General features: G+C 38.5%; 2 protein-coding genes across 2 annotated transcripts in view; one reads left to right on the top strand and one right to left on the bottom strand.

Moving 5' to 3' along the window:
• LOC308513013 (histone-lysine N-methyltransferase SETDB2) overlaps positions 1 to 14,313 on the top strand; it is a 104,392-nt gene extending 90,079 nt beyond the window's left edge. Inside the window, exons 15-21 of the mRNA XM_081082789.1 lie at positions 2,105 to 2,148; positions 2,338 to 2,409; positions 4,823 to 4,887; positions 6,122 to 6,188; positions 6,857 to 6,988; positions 11,831 to 11,902; positions 14,083 to 14,313. Coding sequence (XP_080938915.1) covers positions 2,105 to 2,148; positions 2,338 to 2,409; positions 4,823 to 4,887; positions 6,122 to 6,188; positions 6,857 to 6,988; positions 11,831 to 11,902; positions 14,083 to 14,219 — 589 coding nt within the window. The 3' untranslated portion in view covers positions 14,220 to 14,313. The remainder of the gene's footprint in view (positions 1 to 2,104; positions 2,149 to 2,337; positions 2,410 to 4,822; positions 4,888 to 6,121; positions 6,189 to 6,856; positions 6,989 to 11,830; positions 11,903 to 14,082) is intronic.
• A 1,375-nt stretch (positions 14,314 to 15,688) lies between these two features.
• RCBTB1 (RCC1 and BTB domain containing protein 1) overlaps positions 15,689 to 20,502 on the bottom strand; it is a 68,428-nt gene continuing 63,614 nt past the window's right edge. The window contains exon 12 of the mRNA XM_081082790.1: positions 15,689 to 18,132. Coding sequence (XP_080938916.1) covers positions 17,992 to 18,132 — 141 coding nt within the window. The 3' untranslated portion in view covers positions 15,689 to 17,991. The remainder of the gene's footprint in view (positions 18,133 to 20,502) is intronic.

The raw sequence follows: 20,502 nt of genomic DNA on the forward strand, positions 1-20,502 counted from the left end.
TGGGCCTCTTTGGGTTCATCTTTTTTGGGACTCTCAGCACTTTCTAGACTTATATGTCTATTTTCTTTGCCAGATTAGGGAAGTTTTCTTATTTCGTCAAATAAATTATCAATCCATTATTCTCTCTCTTCTCTTTCTGGTACTGCTGTGATGTGAATGTCATTACATTTTATGTTGCCCTGGAAGTCCCTTAAACTATTTTCATTTTTTAAAAATTATTTTTTCTTTTTGCTGTTCTGCTACCTTGTCTTCCATATCACTGATTTAATTCTCTGCTTCATCTAATCTGCTATTCCATCTAATGTAGTCTTCATTTCAGTTCTTGTATTCTTCATGTCTGACTGGTTCTTTATTTTTTCTATCTCTTTTTTTTTTTAAGCTTCCTATCTTTTATTGAACATCTCACTGATACCATCTACTCTTCCCCTAAGTTCATTGAGCATCCTTATTACCATTATTTTGAATGCTGCATCTGGTAGATTGCTTGCTTCCATTTTGTTTAATTCTTTTTCTGGAATGTTGTTCTGTTCTTTCATTTGGGACCTGTTTCTTTGTCTTCTCATTTTGGCTGCCTCCTTGTATGTATTAGGTAGAACTGCTGTATCTCCCAGTCTTGGCAGAGTGGCCTTATGTAGAAGGTGTCCTGTGGGGCCCTGTGGCGTAGTCTCCCTGTTCACTTGAACTGGGTGTTCCAGTGGTGTCCTTTGTGTGGGTTTTATGTGCCCTTCCATTGAGTTGAACCTTGATTGCTGTTGGCACATCAGTGGGTGGGATTGATCCTCAGGCTGACAGATTGTGAGGACTGGCAATGACTACAGCAAAGCTGTTGTGCAGGGGCTGACCCCACAAAGTGGGATTTCCTTTAGCAGGGCTCTGGTGCCTGCTGAGACCACTATTTGGGTGTCATTTGTGGCACTAATTGGTGGTGCTCTGGTATGGTCTGAAGCCAGCCCCCAGGTGTGTTGGTTCCAGGGCCTCTTAGGAGGGGCTCCTGTGCAGGCCAAGGTCAGCTGCTGTTTGGCCTGAGGCCACCTGGTAGGAGCTGCAGAGTGGCCTGAGTTTGGTAGCTGCCTGTGCTGGGAGTGGAGGCACGTGATAGTGGTTATGCTGTGGAAAGAGGCTGGCTTCTACTAGCGCCAGGCTTGGGACTGGTGGCCAGAGGTACATGGAAAGCTGAGGCCAGTCAGTGTTCATTTGGGGTTTGTGGATCTTTTAGGAATTTTAGGAAATTCCACAGAGCTTGCGTGGATTAGCCTCTGAAAGGTGTTCGGGTGGGTGTGGGAATTGGGTGGGGCGGGGTGTCGGGGAATCACCAGGCCAGGGTGAACTCTGTTAGCCAGGTTGACTCAGATTTTTTTGTCCACCAGCACCTGCAGGTTGTATGTGGGGAGGAGTCAACAACAGACCAATGGTGCCTGATGGCACTTTTGTCCTGAGAGAGCTACTCCTCCAGGTCTTACTTGAAGCCAGACTAGTTCCTCCACATATGTCCCTGGCACTTTTTAAGCTTCTTTCCCTTCTCTAAAACTTAGGGTGAGTGAGTCTGTACTCAAGTCTTTTAAGAGGTTGTCTGGGTCTTATAACAGCCCTCCTCCACACCCAGACTGGGTCCCTGCTGATTTCACAGCCACACGTGGTGGGGTCTCCTCTTCCTGGCTCTGGTCTTCTGGGCTGGAGAGTCTGGTGTGGGACTAAGGAGTGAGGGGCCTCCACAGCCAAGATATCCCTCCCAGTTCTTAATAGCCACACATGGGTGTGGGCATAGCGCATTTCATATCTCTGCCTCTCCTACCAGTCTTGACATGGGTTTTCTTTATATCCTTAGTTATGAGTTTTGTTCAGCTAAGACTTTCAGGTGATTCTCAGGAGTGGTTGTTCTATAATTTAGTTGTAAATTTGATGTGGCCATGGGAGGCGACCAGCACAGCGTTTACCTATATTTTCATCTTGACTGGAAGTCTCAAACAGCATTTTTCTTTAACAAATATTTAGGGCAATACTATCATAAAGATAGTTTAATTCCTTTTTAAATCACGAAAATAGGCATAATATTTGAAAAGTGTAAGTAAAAATATTTAACAATTCTTTGAAATTGCATTTTCAGAGTGTTTTGCCAAGAACATGATCCATCGAGAGAAACTCAATCTGGTAAGTCTCTAAAATTTAGTATCGTGGGTTTAAAGAAAAGTAATCATTTAGGTAAGACATGAAATAACCTGATTTACTAGCCTCACTGAATTAAAATAAAAATTTCTGAATTAAAAATTTTACACATAAAATTGTCATTTTCTTTGTACAGTGTATCATATAATGTACTAAGCTTTCTTTGTGAACTAGGCCTCCTCTCTGTAAAGCCTTTGTCTCGTGTCTTCCATCCTCACTGCATTCAGAAGACTGTCTCACAGCAAGGTAAAAAGCTCTGCCTTTTTGTGACTGCTTCTCTTCTAAAAGAATATCAGAATTTTTAGTAGATAAAATTGATAAAGTGCTGCATGGCCCCTAAATGAAAGTGTCCTAAGAATGCATGGTTAGCATTTCAGTTCTAATTAATGGTTAGCAATTAAGTTCTAAAATTGGACCCTGTCTGAATGGAAGTATGGGATGGACATTCATTCATGAATGGTTTCCACGTACTGTCAGAAAAAGCAGTATCTTTCTAGCACAGAATCTGGAATGCTCCTTGTGGACTGGAGTTAGGACCTATTTGGAAAAGACTCAATTCTTTGTCATGCCAACTTCATTTTACCCAACCAATATCATTACCCTCATTTTTGAGTCATTATTGAAGCAAAACTTTTGGGCTGGAGCACACGGTGTTTGTTCCCTGGGCAGGATGTCCCAGATTCTTTGTCCGCCGGAATCGAAGAATGAATCCACGGACAGAAGGTGGTATAGCAAAGGTGGAAATTTATTAAAGAACAAGTACAAAACCCCACGTCGGGAGGGGGGAAAAGGGTCCCACTGAGTTCCCTTTCCCTGTGGCTTATAAAGGCTACAGAGCCTGTGCCTTGATATCCCCTCTGGTCACTATTCCTTTGGATTGGTTACTATAGTAACTCCTAGGCTCAAAGGTAGAACCTCACATGAAACATGTGAGGTTCTCCCCCCTCCTTCCTTATTGTTTTCCTATTCCCTTTGGGCTTTTACTTCTGGATGAGGGGCTTCCTTCCCTTTATTTTGTAAATGTAGACCTTTTGCTGTTCCCTGCTCCCTCATTCTATGGCAGTGATGGTGAACCTTTTGAGCTCAGCTTGTCAGCATTTTGAAAAACCCTAACTTAACTTTGGTGCCATGTCACATAGGGAAATTTTTTGGTATTTGCAACCATAGTAAAACAAAGATTTATATTTTTGATATTTATATATTTAAATGCCATTTAACAAAGAAAAATCAACCAAAAAAATGAGTTCGCCTGTCACCTATGACATGCGTGTCATAGGTTCACCATCACTGTTCTATGGAAATGTACCTGTTGCAGCTTTTCAGCTCCCCTATTTTATGGAAATATACCTTCTGCTGCTCTGCAACTCTGTGCTTCTTCCATGGTCCTCTTAATTTCTAAAATTTCCTAAAACCTGTTTTTTCACCCCTAAAAATTCCTGTTTGAGTACCTTTTTTTAAAAAGAATGGATTGATCTTTTGGGGAAGAATAAAAAATCATAAATTTACATTATTTTGAAATATGTGTTGCTAGCAGGAATTCGGTACACCTCATATGTAGCAAGCATTGCCCACAGTTTAGGTCCCAATGAGGGTGGACTAGAGACATATAAAGTACACTTCTTAGGAATTACTGGGTATTAATAAAATAATCTGTTCAGAACTAAATGCCATTTCAATACAATATCCTTTTCTTTACTTTTTTTTTTTTGTTGAAAACATTACTCTTTTAACTTATTAAGAAATACTATGAAAAACCCTGTTGTCAATTACTGTTTATTGACAGGAAAGGTAACAATAATGTATTAGTTTTAAAAAGCAGATTATAACACTGGTAGTGAATCCTCTCCCCAGAAGATTGTCTTTTGAATTCTTCCCAAAATTGTCTGTGTATACAAACTTACCTACTACTCTACTTTGCTTTTTCACTCAATATGTTCTAGAGATCCTTCCATAGCAACACAAGTGGATCTGCCTCACTTTTAAAAGGCTGCATGATGGCCCACTGTGTACATTATTTAGTCACATAACTGAACTGTCTCTGTGTGATGGGCATTTAGGTTACTTCCAGTTGTTCTACCACATTTAATACTGTAGTTAGCATTTTTCTCCATTCAACTTCGTGCCTTTATGAACTATACTATTAGGAAAACTTTCTTTCAGTAGATTGCTGGGTCAAAGAGTATAAAAAATGAAACTGAGTAACTGTTGGTTAGTTATCTTCCAGAGAGGCTGCACCAGCCGCACATAGTTACCCAAATCCTTGCAAACATTAGATACTGAGCACCTTCGTCTTTGTCAGTCTGTTTTTACTTTGCATCTTTACTTGAGTGAAATTGAGTGTATTCCCCTATCTTTTGATCAATTATATTTATTTTCCTGTCACCCAGTCTGTTTTCCTATTCAATGAACCCTCTCCCCAGAGGGCTCCCAATTTGCCCATTTTTCTACTCCAGTGTCTTTTTTTGGTATTGATTTATGAGATCTTTTTATATTTTTTAAATTGGCCTTTTATCATAGATGTTGCAAACATTTAGTCCAAGTTTGGCATATCTTTTGACTTTGTAATAACTTTTGGCATGTAAGAGTTTTACATTTTATGTAATCAAGCATCAGTCTTTTCCTTTATGGATTCTGATTTCTACATGATTTACGTTTTCAGCTCATTTTTCAGGAGTACAAAGAAAAAGAAAGAAGGCAGATCACTCAACAAGCATGTCTGTACAGGTACTTTGACTTAATTTTATTATAGCTTTAAGTTTCTGCTTACAAAGTCCTCATTTTAACCATTCTGGATTTCAGGTGAAATGATAGAACCTTAATGAAATGAATATTAAAGAGAAGTTAGATGTGACAGTCCTATAGCTCCTATAACACATCCCCTGGTACCAAATTAGTAAGAAGAATCTGAACCCGTATAGTGCTTATGATCTTAAAATGATTAGAGGTAAGGTCGAGCATCCTTACCTGGCCAAGTATTTCCCAGCTGCATGCTCCATACTTGACCTAATTTGTAACTTATAATTTTCTGGATTACTGTTGTGTGTAAAGCATATGAAAATGTTTGGGGGATTTCAAAAAGTTTTTTATGCACCAGGTCATATAAGCAACCTTCACCTTTCTCCTGTTTATATAAGAGTTACTTGTCACAACTCTTGATGTTTTGTCATACAAAACAAAAATACATATGATATTTACATCAACAGATGAATATGGGGCATGATTTTCACCATAGGCATATCACTGAATTATACAAAAAAGATTGGTTTGCATTTTATACAACATTCTGAAATGGAATTTTTGGACTGGAACCCGGATTGTTTGTCCGCCAGAGTCGAAGAATGAATCCACGGACAGAAGGTGGTATAGCAAAGGTGGAAATTTATTAAAGAACAAGTACAGACTTCCACGTAGGGAAGGGGGAGAGTCCCACAGAACGGATTCCCACGGGAGGAATGAAGGGTTCCACTGAGTTCCTTTCCCTGTGGCTTATAAAGGCTGCAGATCCTGGTGCCTTGATATCCCCTCCGATTGGTCACTATTTCCTTAAGACTGGTTACTATAGTAACTCCTAGGCTCAAAAGTGTGAGGTTCTCCCCCCCCCCCTCCTTCCTTATTGGTTTCCTATTCCCTTTGGGCTTTCTTCTCCCCTGAATGCAGGGCTTCCTTCTCTTTATTTTGTAAATATAGACCTTTTGCTGGTCCCACCCTCATTCGATGGAAATGTACCTGTTGCAGCTTTTCAGCTTCCCCATTCTATGGAAATACACCTGCTGCTGCTCTGCAACTCTGCTTTCTCCATGGTCCCCTTAATTTCCAAAATTTCTAAAATTTCCTAAACCTGTCTTATTTTAGCCCTAAAATTTCCTAAACCTGTCTTATTTTAGCCCTAAAATTTCTGTTTCAATTCAGTGCCCTGTAAAATCAGTATAAAGTAACCTTGATTTTTCTCTCCTTCTAGGTACCTAAACTAACAACAGTAAACAGGCCCGAAAAACAAATGGAAGAGGAGGATAGCAGACACACAGGTTTGCTATAAGTTTTTTTCTGTAACAAATACGACCTATAATACTTACAAAAAAAGATGAGCCATGTGTTTCAAAGTTGGTATCCCACTTTATTCTTCTAGACCTGTAATAACTAATTTATAAGAATAAAATTTTTTGTCTTAATAATCCTTTTTATCATAACCCCAGCAGATCAAAATAACTTAGGTTGGGACAGTCCATCACTCTTCAGTATTGAGAGGATATTGTCTTTGATAAAGAAGGCAAGATAGTGTGAGCTTAGAATACAGTAATGTGCCACCCTCACACTGAGATTCCCTGCTCCCCGGGAGCCAGTACTGGCAGCTTTCTGTTCTTAAGCAGATAGATGTTCTATAACAAGTCACTGTGACAGAAAAACAACAAAGGCTGTCATCTCAAAAGAGTTGAAGCTAAATTTGAGAACATTGTCTTGCTTCATATAATTATTCTAAACAAAGTTTTTCACATTTTCATAACATTTCATTCATTGTTTCAGCTAGAAAAAATGAGGTTTGATGAAATTACAATTAATAGACAACCTAAAGGTACTGTATATGTTAACTAATTATGCTCATCTACCACTAGGCAATGTCTTAAGAAGACTATGAAGTGATTTATAACAGCTTCCCTAACACTGTTTCCTTCTAAAATGTTTTTCTTATTCTTAGATGCAATTGTGAAAGTTGCTTTTCTCAAGAAATGTAAGGAAGCAGGACTTCTTAATGATTTATTTGAAGAAATATCACAAAAACTTCATTTGATTCAGGAAAGACTCATGGATGAGAATATTTCAGAATCAGGTACTAAAATAGCAAAATTCCTATACAGAGACTTCTCACAGACCTACATATAAAACAAAACCAAAAACCTGTACACATTTTCTATCTGAAGTATTATTTTCCTTTTTTTTTCATTCTTTAATAAAATCCATTGTTCCAGATCTCCTGTCTTTTACAAATCTACAGGATGTGGGCAATTCACAAACTCATTAATTTTGTAAAAAGTATCCTGATGCCATGAAGGTTTTAAAGTATTTTCCAAAGGTGTGCATAGCGGAGAGTAACCAGCAAGAGATGGGCACTTCAGAACCAAACTCAGTCACACATCCACCCCCACAGATGAGCACACTTGTTGCTAAGATCTGAGAATGGCATTATGTTAGTTTTGATTTGACTCAAATTCTGTTCCTTAGTAAACCAAGTATCTTTTTTGGTATGTTCAAGTTTAAAGTATGGAAGTAATTTTACTGTTCTGACTGATGTTTGACTTAGTTAAATGTGACCTTTCATTAGGAACTCTTTGGAAAGCTGAAGTTCCATTCGTATGTGCAGATATATAGCCACTTAGCCTTCTTATCATTTCTCCTATGAGCGTAAAACCTTTATTATAAATAATGCTATTTTGTAAGAAAAAGCGTGATCGTCTATATTTTAAGCAGTAGTATAAAATAAATGGTTATTTGAAAGGGATTATTTTCTATAGGACAAAACCAAAAAATGAAATTAAGAGCAAACATATCTTAAAGCTCATTCAATGCATTCTTTTATCTAGACCAGGGGTGGGCAAACTTTTTGACTCCAGGGCCACAATGGGTTCTTAAACTGGACCGGAGGGCCGGAACAAAAGCATGGATGGAGTATTTGTGTGAACTAATATAAATTCAAAGTAAACATCATTACATAAAAGGGTACGGTCTTTTTTTTTTATTTCAATAGTTTTATTCATTTCAAACATTTTAACAAGAAAAATGTAAACACTAATTATTATAATTTGAAACTTCAAAAAATGGAGGAATCATAGCACAATAACATACCTTATATTGAAGATGGCAAAGGCAAAATAAAATTGCCTAACAAAGGAAAGGTACAAAAGCCTTTCAAATTAAACTTAAATATAATAAAATAATTTAAAACTAAAACAAATAGGAAAGAACAAAATGTGTAAACAGTAAATTAAACATTTTCTTTAGTGCAACTTCCAAATTATGCCCGGGACGTAGATGTAGATGGCAATGTAGACTGGGTTGGAAGGTTTTTGGGGAACAGTGTTGTTGGTCTCCTTTTTTAGCTAATGCATCAAAGTCTGGAGTTAGTTTTGTTGTGGCTGTTCTCAGGATAGATCTGAGGTGTTCGTCAATTAAGCTGGATCTGTGAGGGGCTTTGTTGATGTTCATGACGCTAAATGTCTGCTCACATACATAGGTTGACCCAAACAGCACCAGTATCTTCTGTGCCATCCTCCGGATGTTTGGAAAAGTGGCTTCATTAAGTGAAGCATAAAAGTCTCTTAGTTCAAGAGAGCTAAATTTCTCCTTTAGGACAAAGTCAGACTGAAGATCGATGAGTTCCAGTTGCACCTCTTCTGGTGCTGTTTCAGGGTTTTGTGACAAAGGACAGGCCACCAGTTGAAGTGACTGGTCAATTTTTTCAACATCAGAAAACCGACGATAGAATTCTGCATGCAGGTCATCCAGTGATTTCGGTATTTATTCACGTTTTGGATGGTCTCCTTCTGTGTGGCTAGTGTGGCAAAATGAGTGAAGACTTTGTCTGAAATTTGTCTGGAAAAGAAAATCAGCTTCGATTTAAAGGCTTTCACATTAGTGTACATGTCATGTACATACTGATCTTTTCCCTGTAGCTTCACATTTAGCTCATTCAAATGTGAAAATATATCTATAGCAAATGCAAAGTCACACACCCAATTCTTGTCACTCAGCTCAGTAAATTCGTCAGACTTCCCCTTTAATTTCAAAAATGCACCAATCTCTTCTTTGAGCTCCCACACTCCTTGGAAAACTTTGCCCAAACTCAACCAGCGGACACGAGAGGTAAAGTAAGTCGTGGTGATCTGCATCAGTTTCCTCCAGAAACTTAAACTGACGGTGCTGAAGTCCCTTTGCTCGAATGAAATTAACAAGCTTTACGACTGGATTAACAACATGATTAAGTTGTAATATAGACTTGCACAATGATTCCTGGTGAATAATACAGTGAAGAAAAATAACATCTTGGTTAGGGTTCTCCTCTTTCACTTTATCCTGAATTCTTTTTAGCAGTCCAACATTTTTTCCAGTTAAACTTGGAGATCCATCTGTCGTGACATTAGCAAGTTTACTCCATGGTAGCTTCATTTTCTCGATGACAGTAGGCACCCGGTCATACAAGTCCTCTCCCCGTGTTTTTCCTTTCAGTGGCTCCATGGCTAAAAACTCCTCCGTAATTTTGAAATTGTCACTAATCCCTCGGATAAAAATTAAGAGCTGAGCAGTGTCCTTCACGTCATTACTTTCATCCAATGCTAGTGAATAAAATTTAAAGAACGCTGCCTTACTATTTAACTTGCTGGCCAAGTCTTCATCAATCAGTTCCACTCGACGAGTCACTGTCCTGTGCGATAAGCTGAGTTTTTCAAACTTGCCTTTGCTCTCTGGACACAAGAGACCTGCTGTCTCTATCATACATTCTTTCAAACACTCGCCTTCAGAGAGAGGTTTGCTAGTTTTTGCTAATTTGAATGATAGCATAAAACTTGCTTTGGTAGTTGTCTCTTGACTTGCAGTTTGTCTGTGAAAGACATTTTGCTGAGCCTGTAATTTAGCCATCAACCTCTGTGCAGTAGCCTCCCGTTCTTGAGGTGACTGCTTGCTAGCATAGTTGCCATGCTTTGTGGCAAAGAGACGGCTGAGATTGTACTCTTTCAAGACTGCAAGTGTTTCCTGGCATATCAGACATACCAGCATTGATTGGACTTCGGTGAAAAAATATTTTGTTGTCCACTCCCTCTTAAACACTCGGCATTCACTGTCCACTTTCCTTTTTTTTTGGTCCACTCATGTTTAATACTGGGCTAAAACCAGCAGTACCGTTCTCTTATTAAATTCTTTACTAAAATAAGACAGTAAAGTATAAAAACAAGTGATTAAATTTGCTCTACTATAACATTTTTGGTCTTCTAAAAATATATATAACAAAATCATCTGAAAAAGTTCAGACATGGGACAGAGGCACACCCTGCCATAGAGAACAACCCCTTTCCTCCATAGGAAACCTGTGTATCTTTCACACAGGCCCTTTGTTTATGGTAACACACATAGCTGCACATTGCTGTGTCTTCCAGACACACTTGTATGGGAGGTGCTAGGGCAGTGCAAAACATGGGTAACCAGTAGTTACCACTAGCACTTCCGTTACTGGCAAAAAACAGCCGCAGTGCACATAGTGTGAAAGAGCCCATTATCAATGTCAGATTGCATCCACTGGACTCTATAAAAACAACCAAGTGCCACTTTTAAATGCCCATTGCAACAGTTTTTCTTATTAAAAGCTGGAAATGGCAGGATATTTATATATATACCCTACTGTGACAGCCTGGCAGAGCATTACAAAGGAGAAAACCCAGCATCTGGTGATGTCCATAAGTACAAGACTTCAGGCTTCATTACCAGGAAAGGGTTTCATCCAAGTATTAGATATGAACATTTGATTTTCAGTTTTTCATTTGTCCAATTACTTCTGAAACCCTGAAATTAAGCGATTTTGTAATAAAATCTTTAGTTCATCACATTTCTATACAATCTTTTTGTTCAACCCACTGAATTAGGGTCCGTTCACACTAGCCGTGCTGCCGTTGCAGTGTGGTGCAGTACTGCAATGCAGCGCAGCTAGGGTTAATGCAGGGTACACAGGTTTCCATCATGTTTGCATTGATGCTAATGTGCAGTGGTGCATGTTAACACAAATGCCCTGTAGCACGCATTTTTACAGCTGAAAGTCTTTGTTGTTTTATTAACAAGTCATTGTGATGTACAGAATGTGGGAACAGGAAAAAATTGTGTTTGAGTAGAGCTCTTAATCTTACCTCAGAAAGGCTCTGATACTGTGCTCTCCAAGGGCGTGTCTCCCTACATCACTGCGATAACGTGTCTACGCATTCCCAGGGTGATGTCGGGAGACGCATCTGCGGGCATTACAAGGAGCCTCTGGAAGATTGAGAGGTTGTTCCTTCTACCGAATGGACTCAGAAGAAGGAGCTGCGGCCGTGTTTCCCGACGTTGCCATGTTAACACTGCTGCTGGTGAAGGAGTGGAGGGGAGAGCAAGAGAACCCTCCGCTCTTCCTGCTCCGCGGGCCGGATAGAACAGCCGAACGGGCCTAATCCGGCCCGTTTGAAATGAATAAAACTAAAAAAAAAAAGACCATACCCTTTTATGTAATGATGTTTACTTTGAATTTATATTAGTTCACACAAACACTCCATCCATGCTTTTGTCCCGGCCCTCCGGTCCAGTTTAAGAACCCATTGTGGCCCTCGAGTCAAAAAGTTTGCCCACCCCTGGTCTAGACCAAGCACTTCTCAAACTTGAGCATGCCCCTCAGAATCACCTGGAGCAGCGGTCACCAACCAGTGGTCCCTGAGGTCTGAAAGGTTGGCAACAGCTGACCTGGAAGGCTTGTTAAGTCACAGATAGCTGGGCCTCCCCCCTGAGGTTCTGTTCAGTAGAGGTGCCAAGAATTTGCATTTCTAACAAGTTCCCAGTAGATAACTGCTCTGTTTACTTTTCATTTTCGAGGGTTATTTTGTGAGGTGTTTCTGCCTACATAAAATATTTAAATTAAAACAAAATGTTTTTCTCCCTCCAGACTATGAAGAAATCGGGACTTCACTTTTTGACTGTAGATTGTTTGAAGACGCATTTGTAAATTTTCAAGAAGGTATGAGTTAGAATCAAGCAGCCAAGTTTACAAATATTTGTCAATATTGAAATAATGTAATACTATTCAGGTGATAAAAATAATATTTCAATGGACAGTTTTATTTTTTATGATTCTTTATTGAAAGTATTACATATTAGACACAGTTTTATTAAATGAAAAAGCGACACTGCAAAATAGTATGACCTCTCACACACACAAGAAAAAAAATACATAAATACAGAGGCACATGTGCACACAGAAAAACTGAACCAAATGGAAACAGTATTTATCTGTAGGCGGCTGGGTTAGTGTTTTTCTTTGTATTTTCCACAATCTCCAGCCTACATATAGTAATATTTTAGGTAGAAACAACAAAAAATGATTGCAAAATGGCAGAACATTTGGGCACCATGTTCAGAAATCGCAGGAACAGATGAACCGTTCTTTGGCCACTGCCCTCAGGCAGCCAGGCTGCGACAACTCCAGCTGCCGTTTGCCTCCCTCTCACCTGGTATGATGTACACATATTTTAATTTCCCAACATCAATCTGCAAAGCCAATGGCCAGTTCTAGATCAACTGTAAAGCTTATGAGAAAGAAAATGAACAAGAATAGCTAAGAAATTTTTGAAAAAGAAAAAAGCCTTGTGAGGGCAGAGACTTAACTTTTCTGTAAAATATCAACCATTTATTGAGTAGGTCCTTTTGCCATTGTTTAAGATGCCTTCAAAACAAGGCTAAATTTTCACTTGTGAGTCTGATCTGACTTCTCCCCAAGGCTGCCACACGCAACTGGGAGGGGTGCACTGCACATCCCAGTGTGTGTGTTTAGGTGCGGTATGGGGGGCAGGGGGGGCGACCAGAGTCACACAGAGTTTTTTGCAAATGGCTTCTCTGAAGTTATATTTGTCTATCCAGCAAATGGTATTAGGACAATAGGTTTTCCCTGTGGAGAAAATATTACCAGGTAGTTCATATCCCTGTCTCAGTATACACAAGCTTTTCATTTTGTTTTCATATTACATATTTCTATTTGAATTTTGTATTACATTTATAATCCGCAGAAAAAATATTTCTTAACGTCTACCAAAAATAGAGTATCTTTTAACAGTCTCTTGAGGATGTCTGTAGACTGCTCATGGGAATATCCGTGTGTGTTTTTTAAGCAGCCTTTTAAATATTTTTCTAAAAAGCTTTATTTTGTAGGGGACTTTCACTGTGTTTATTTTTTTGTATAAAAGGTTACATCTTTGGAACATGACACAGGTCACTACTTGGGTGGATGAGTGGGAGTATATAGGTTATAGTGTAATATTTGTGGGGTGGGGCACTAGGAGGAGACACTATTTGAAATCTCATGAGAACCAACTTAAAAGACTTAACTTTAAAAAAAATTACTGATTTGAGAGAGAGAGAGAGAGAGAGAGAAACATCAGCTTGTTCCACGTAATGCATTCATTGGTTGCTTCTTGTACGTATGTGCCCTGACTGGGGATCGAACCCGCAACCTTGATGCATTGGGACAACACTCTAACCAATTGAGCTACCTGGTCAGGGCAAAAGGCTTTAACTTTTGACACCCAACTAATAAAGATTCTTTGACTTAACATAGCCTTTCTAATGTTCCAGAACATTAACTACAGGTATGTAGGTATTCTAAGATTGTGTATGTTACTATTCTTCAGTTTTGAGTTTTTTTAAAAAATGACATTGCCTCTGAGTAATGTTCCTAAATTTCCACATTAAAAGCCTTCCTATTTCTAAATAAAATCAAAATCTTTTAACATTAAAAACTGGATGCATTTTTATGAAAGGCTTGCCCTGATCCTTGATATTATAATCACATGCTCTCGCTAATCATCTCTCAACAGATGTATATAGTGTAGCATGAAGGTTATACAGTGGCTGCTTTCGAGTTTTCAAAGATACACAGAGTGCCTTTTTCTGCTACAAATATGTACAAAACCTTAAAGATTTACTGATCAGCTTTATGTGAAATAAAATACTAGAGTTCTATCCTGAATTAGAAGAGGAAGCAAACAAAAGAACCAGTTCCTCTTAAGATCCTAGATTCTTTTCACTTGGGGCACAGCATCATGTACTATGTATGCTCTTGCAAATAATAGGGGCTAGATATCCTAACATTTTTTAGATAACTTCTGAATAACCTGAAATCATTTTATTTCTTATCACACACAGCATTAGAGACTAACATTCAGCAATTCGAAGAAAAATGGCAGCAGATGAAGGAAGAGATTGAGCTACTTCAGGACTTAAAACAAACTTTGTGCTCTGTTCAAGAAAACAGTGCTTCAGTATCTTCTTTATCTTCTTAAGAGTTCCCATTTCCTAAGCCAGAAATTGGGCATAGCTGCAAGCAGGCTGAGAACTAGAGGCCAGGCCTGGGAAAGCCACACATCTCTAGCACAAGGTCTCATTCTCTCTCGTCTGCACACTTTGATCCTCACCAGCTCAAACCTGTTCATGCCTAACTGGGTGTTTACTGCTCCCTCTTATGATCTCACTTCTCCTACCTCTCCTCTGACAAAATGTTTCTCAGATTCTACTTGAGTAAATTGGATCATGCCTCCCATATCTCCCAAGCTCTGTACTAAAACCCTTTCTGTGGCTTCCTGCTGACACATTGCCTCCACCCGTGTCCAGTGAAATAGGTCAGCAGTCGCCAACCTTTCGGACCTCTGGTTGGCAACCGCTGATCTAGGTTGATTCCAGTAACACACCAGGTGCCCCTGCCCCCAGGGCCTTTAGCACATCCTGTTGTGAAGTCTTAACTGCTCTTTTGCCTTCCTCTAACTGCTCCCTCTGCAGATCTTATTATACATGTTCCTCCCACTTATTCCATCTGAGAGTACTTTTCCTTCCTAACACTTTCTAGTATAATCCACTGTACTTACATCACACTGCTTGAGTACCAGCTCTGAGGGCAGGAACTAACCATTCTGTGTTTGCTTACTATCACATTCCCAAGCACCCAGCATGCTCCATAAATGTTTGTTCAATAAATAAACTGTTTTTATCTTTTGAAACTATTTCTAGCCCATAATGCCTCTTAGATATAATAAATTTGAATATTTTATTTTACTTGTACCAAATTTGCCTGTCTTCTTGTCACAAAGTCTGCTTTTTAAATTTCTTCTCAGCCATAGTCATCACATAGAAATACATCATCTTCAAAATAAACAGGGACTATTTATGTCTTTCCCTTCACTTATAAGTACCCCAAAGGATTCAGGTTTTTCTGCTGTGACAGTTCAGCTGTACTATCTTTCAGCAGAAATAAATCAAAGGATTTTTATAGGGGTGTGTGTGCAGTTTAGACGCAGTTGACACATGTTCATGGTGGTATCTATTTTTAGCCTGATACCTGCTAAGACTCACAGTACGGATTTTTTTAAGTTGTAAAATTTCCCATGTTAACTATGTTTATGTGCACAGTTCTGTAGCGTTAAGTAAATTCATTGTTTTGCTACCCCCACTGCTGTCCATCCATAGAACTCTTTTCATCTTGCACAGCTGTAACTCTGTTAACTGTGACTCCCCATTTCCTCCTCCCTGGAGTCCCTAGCAACCACAACCTACTTTCTGAAAGTCTCTGACTGTGACAGGTTCTTCACATAGTGGAATCATACAGTCTTTGTCGTCTGGTGACTGGCTTAGTGAACCTAGTGTAATGTCTCCAAGGTTCATCCAAGTTGCAGCATGTGTCAGACTTTCTTTTTATGGCTGCATATCACTGATTTTTGAGGGGAGTGGTGGAACAACTACACGCCTCTTTTTAACAGACAGCTTTATTTATTAATATGTCATTCTAAACATTACATAAATACAACCTATACATTAGAGTATCAAACATTGTTCCAGTAAGAAGATCAACAGTACATTTAGGGCTATTTTAGGAAATATGAATACTTTGGCTTGCATTATTACATCAGATGAAAAAAGCAATTCAAAGAATAGTTTTCATCTCTATGATTAACAACAAAACCAAGTAGAAAAATAAGTATATATTTTTAAAAAAAGATAAACAATTTTGAAGGACTTATTCCTGATCTCTTCACTACATACATACTCACACAAGTTACTCAATAATATGAGAAGTGGTTCTTCACAAATATTTGTTCAATGAATGAACCATGTATGGAAATGGACCTACTACTTTAATTTGTGCTTTTCATAGTCCTTTTTTCAAGTAAGAGCAATAGTAAACATACTGAAGTTCATGTTTTGTCCAGATCAAAATAAGCCTACAGAACAGTGATTGTTAAAAACACTACCCACCATAATGAATCAAATTAATATCTATTATCAACCTAGTAAGAAGAGTTCTATCATGTTACCGATCCAGTTCTAACCTAATCACTGGCTTCAATCACTAGCAACACGGTCAAGAAAAGGGGGCTGGGACTTCTGGATTTGCATGTGTTTTACCTGTCAATGGATTTCTGGCTTCGGGCCCTCACTCCCTGCCGCACACACTCAGAAACACTGCTAAAAATAACAGCTGCCGCATCTCTTCACCCTCTCGTTAACCTGAAAATGTATTTAGGCAAGAGTATATTGAATATGTCATTTTTATAGGGGAAAAAGTGTGTGGAGGAGGGGGCAATTTAAACTTGAGTTCTCAAATTTTATCTCAATAAAATAAAACATCGTTAAATAGTAGTGGAGATTCTAATTTATAAATACATTTGATCTGAAAATGTATTTAGGCTCCAAGTTCAGATGGGAGGACCTTCTAGGCAAGAAACAGAATTTGCTAAGAGAACTCCCACAAATGGAAATGAGTCCGTGGATTGGAGGGCAGAACAGAGCTTTGTTCTTAAAGCAACTGACACACACGACAAAGCTTAAGAGTTGAATATTCTTACCTTCCAAATCACACTTCATAACCAGACCCCCAAAAACAAAACAAAAAATCCCATAATTTTGATCCTTTTTCAAGGTCCAATTGTGCTAAATATTAGACCTAACACAATTAAAAGGAGAGGAAAACCAAAAGTAAAAGCTGGCAAAGTTTCAAATAAGCGAATTGGTGATGGATTTGGTCTAGATAAGAGATGAAACTAATTCCTTTAAGTCCTGTAAGAGAGTTGGTTTTAAGAACCTTTTCTTTGAATCATATGTAGCAGATCTGATGATTTAGCAGCCACAATTTAGGAAGGCAAGAGTATACTGAATATGTCATTTTTATAGGGGAAAAAGTGTGTGGAGGAAGGGGCAATTTAAACTTGAGTTCTCAAATTTTATCTTAAATAAAACATCGTTAAATAGTAGTGGAGATTCTAAGTTATAAAACATTCACCTTTGTCCAAATTTCTTTCATTATCAACTTTTCACAGACAGTTCTAAATTACTACTCTTTATGTGCTTAAGTCTTAAGAGAAGTCTTGGCTAATCTAAAAATTTATCTTAACATAATTATCATTTCAATAGATTTAACTCATATTAAACTTAATATTATTTTCATACACCATGAAGTTAAGAAAAAGTCCAACAGTGCAAACACACAAAAAAGCCTCAAAATATCTCAGCTATTCTTTCACAGTAAGGCAGTTGAGCTAGCAACTAACGCAGCAATTCAGTAAGCCCCAAAGTCAGCATCTTTAATTCATGGCGGGGCCTCTATGTCTAACAATTCACTAACTATCACCACCCCTAGTGTCAAACGGATTGTTGATAAGTGAGCCAGGAGAGTTGTCACAAACGTCCCCTTTCCAAGTTCATAAATTCCTCTAATGAAAAACAAAAAAACAACCAGCTAAACTTTCACACTTTTATAGTGTTCCAGACAAACCGATAGTCATATTTAAAATATACATGTCTGGAAACAAGAGTTGTTTAAAGTAAGTTCAGGAAAAGCCATATATCCTTCATATATTCCTACACAGAGAATTGTGTCTCAGATATGAAAAGAAATAAGTTCAGGAAAAGCCGTATATCCTTCATATATTCCTACACAGAGAACTGTCTCCCAGATATGAAAGGACAACCTGATGGTTTTTACCTGCAGCATATCACCAGCAGAGCACAAAAGACACACCATCACCAGTGCCCAGAGCACTCACACATAGCCCAGCAGCCTTGGCTTCAGTTCTTAAAGGCTCCACATTTACTGGCTTTAGCAATGAATTCCTTTAGCAGAGGGCCATCCATTTGCCAAAATGCTGCAGTCTGTGTAACTTCTGTCAAATGATTGATGCAAAACTTAAAGCAGAATTCTTCTAAATCCTGGACACACACAACAAAAATAAAAACAAGAAGAGGCCTTTTTAAATTAACCTTAATTGAATTACTCTCTCCAAACCCTTCACCCCAAGTACCTCCCCCTCCCCCAGAAAGGATAGTTGAGTCCAGAAACCTCAAATTAGGCAAACAAGTGGCCACAGATAGGTGTCAGAAAAGCGCATGCTATTTACTCACAACACAGTAAAAGCAACGGTTCCCTATCTCGTCTGACTCTTCAAAACATACCCACATGCACACACAGTCCATGAGGGACGTTTCCTCATGGTTATCACACAGTCTAGTCATACTTAACATGATTTTAAAAAGCTAATGCAACTTTAGTCCCGATCATATGTTTTACCACATTCAAGAAGTCAGAGAAAAGAACTAAGATATGGGTTATTTAAGGCAGAGACTACAAAAAATAAAAAAAGGGGGGGGGGAGACTATAAGATAAGAATTAGAAAAGCGGTGGAGAGGTGCAGTCAACCTAAAGTGACGCATTAAAAAAATTTCCAAGGGCCTTGAATTTACTTTCCTGCTCTCCTAAATACAAATGCCTTCAAGAATAATACTCAACAACTTCCATCACACCAATTTCTTAGATAGATGGTTAACAGAAAGAAGAATATTCAGAGATTGGATTTTCAGTCAGACAAATGGAAGTAACCAACCACCACCATTCGGGAAAGTAATATATACAAATGGTAAACCAGAACAATTTAAAAATCGATTTCTGCCTAACTAGTACAACCTGTCATCCCCAGCAAGACTCTAATGTTGTTTGTTCCTTCGTATGTTGGAACAGATATTAAATCAATGAGATACCAGGAATATATACCAAGACTCAGTATATAAAAGCAAATCCCACTAATAACTTTTATCACAAATAGCTTGACTTTTATCACTTTGCTGGATACTGTGGAGGTACTCAGGGTCCTATCAAACCGGGAATTCAACAACATTTAAATGGTACAGTCTTGACTTCACATTTCCAGCAACCATGAAATGAGAATTTTAGGCAAAATGGGGAAGGACTCACACAAATATATGAACACACACCTTTTTTGCTCTCTCGGTGCAGACCTCTGCGAATAAAGACTCCCTTTATCCTGAGGAGCCTCTGTCTCCACTGAAAGAAGGATACTCCCCTCCAGGAATATAACCAGTAGGAGATAAACTCCATCTAGTGTATACCAGCCAGCCACTGCCAGAGTTTTATTTTCTAGATAATTCAAAATGCATTTAAAATGTTAGCACAATCTCTGAATCCATATTTTTTAAATATATTTTATTGATTTTTTTTTACAGAGAGGAAGGGAGAGGGATAGAGTTAGAAACATCGATGAGAGAGAAACATCGATCAGCTGCCTCCTGCACACACCCTACTGGGGATGTGCCCGCAACCAAGGTACATGCCCTTGGACCCTTGAGCCCGCAGGCCGACGCTCTATCCACTGAGCCAAACCGGTCAGGGCTGAATCCATACATTTTTTTAAAAAAAATATATTTTATTGATATATATATATTTTTTTTTACAGGGAGGAAGGGAGAGAGATAGAGAGTTAGAAACATCGATGAGAGAGAAACATCGATCAGCTGCCTCCTGCACATCTCCTACTGGGGATGTGCCCGCAACCCAGGTACATGCCCTTGACCGGAATCGAACCTGGGACCTTTCAGTCCACAGGCTGACGCTCTATCCACTGAGCCAAACCGGTTTCGGCTGAATCCATATTTTTAATAAGAGATAGCGAGTGGATTGAATAAATGTACAACTGAATGCTCTGAGTATTATAGTAAATTAAAATGCTAAACTATATAAAACATTCTCTCTAACGTTAATATTAAAGAAAAAGCACTACTCCTGGTATTTTATAACCCAAAGTTTAATAAATAGCTCTAGGGACTAAATTATTCCACAGGAAGATATACTTTGATCTTATTTATCAAAAATAGAAAACTAGTTTACCCATAACTTAGGAAGAAGTAGCCAGTCATGAGCAAGAAAGTTCTTCAAATCATGTAATATATCAGATAAGGATCTTTAAATATTACGTTTTAATTATATAATTTCAAATTCAAAGGAAAAGAAGCCTGGCCAGTGTTACTCAATGATTGAGTGTTGACCTGTGAACTAGGAGGTCATGTTTTATTCCCAGTCAGGGCACATGCCCAGGTTGTGGGCTCAATCCTCCCCATAGGGGACATCCAGGAGGCAGCAGGTCGATGTCTGAATGTCTGTCTCTCTCTTTCATCAATAGAAACATAAAAAAAAAAAAAAGAATGCAAACTGTGCTTCTAATTACAAATCAGTTCATATATCAATAAAAATAGTTCTATCAATCTGCCTTTGAATTGGTGAGATTTCTC

This window comes from Myotis nattereri (assembly GCF_964212035.1).
Source record: "Myotis nattereri genome assembly, chromosome: 2".
Classification (NCBI taxonomy): domain Eukaryota; kingdom Metazoa; phylum Chordata; class Mammalia; order Chiroptera; family Vespertilionidae; genus Myotis; species Myotis nattereri.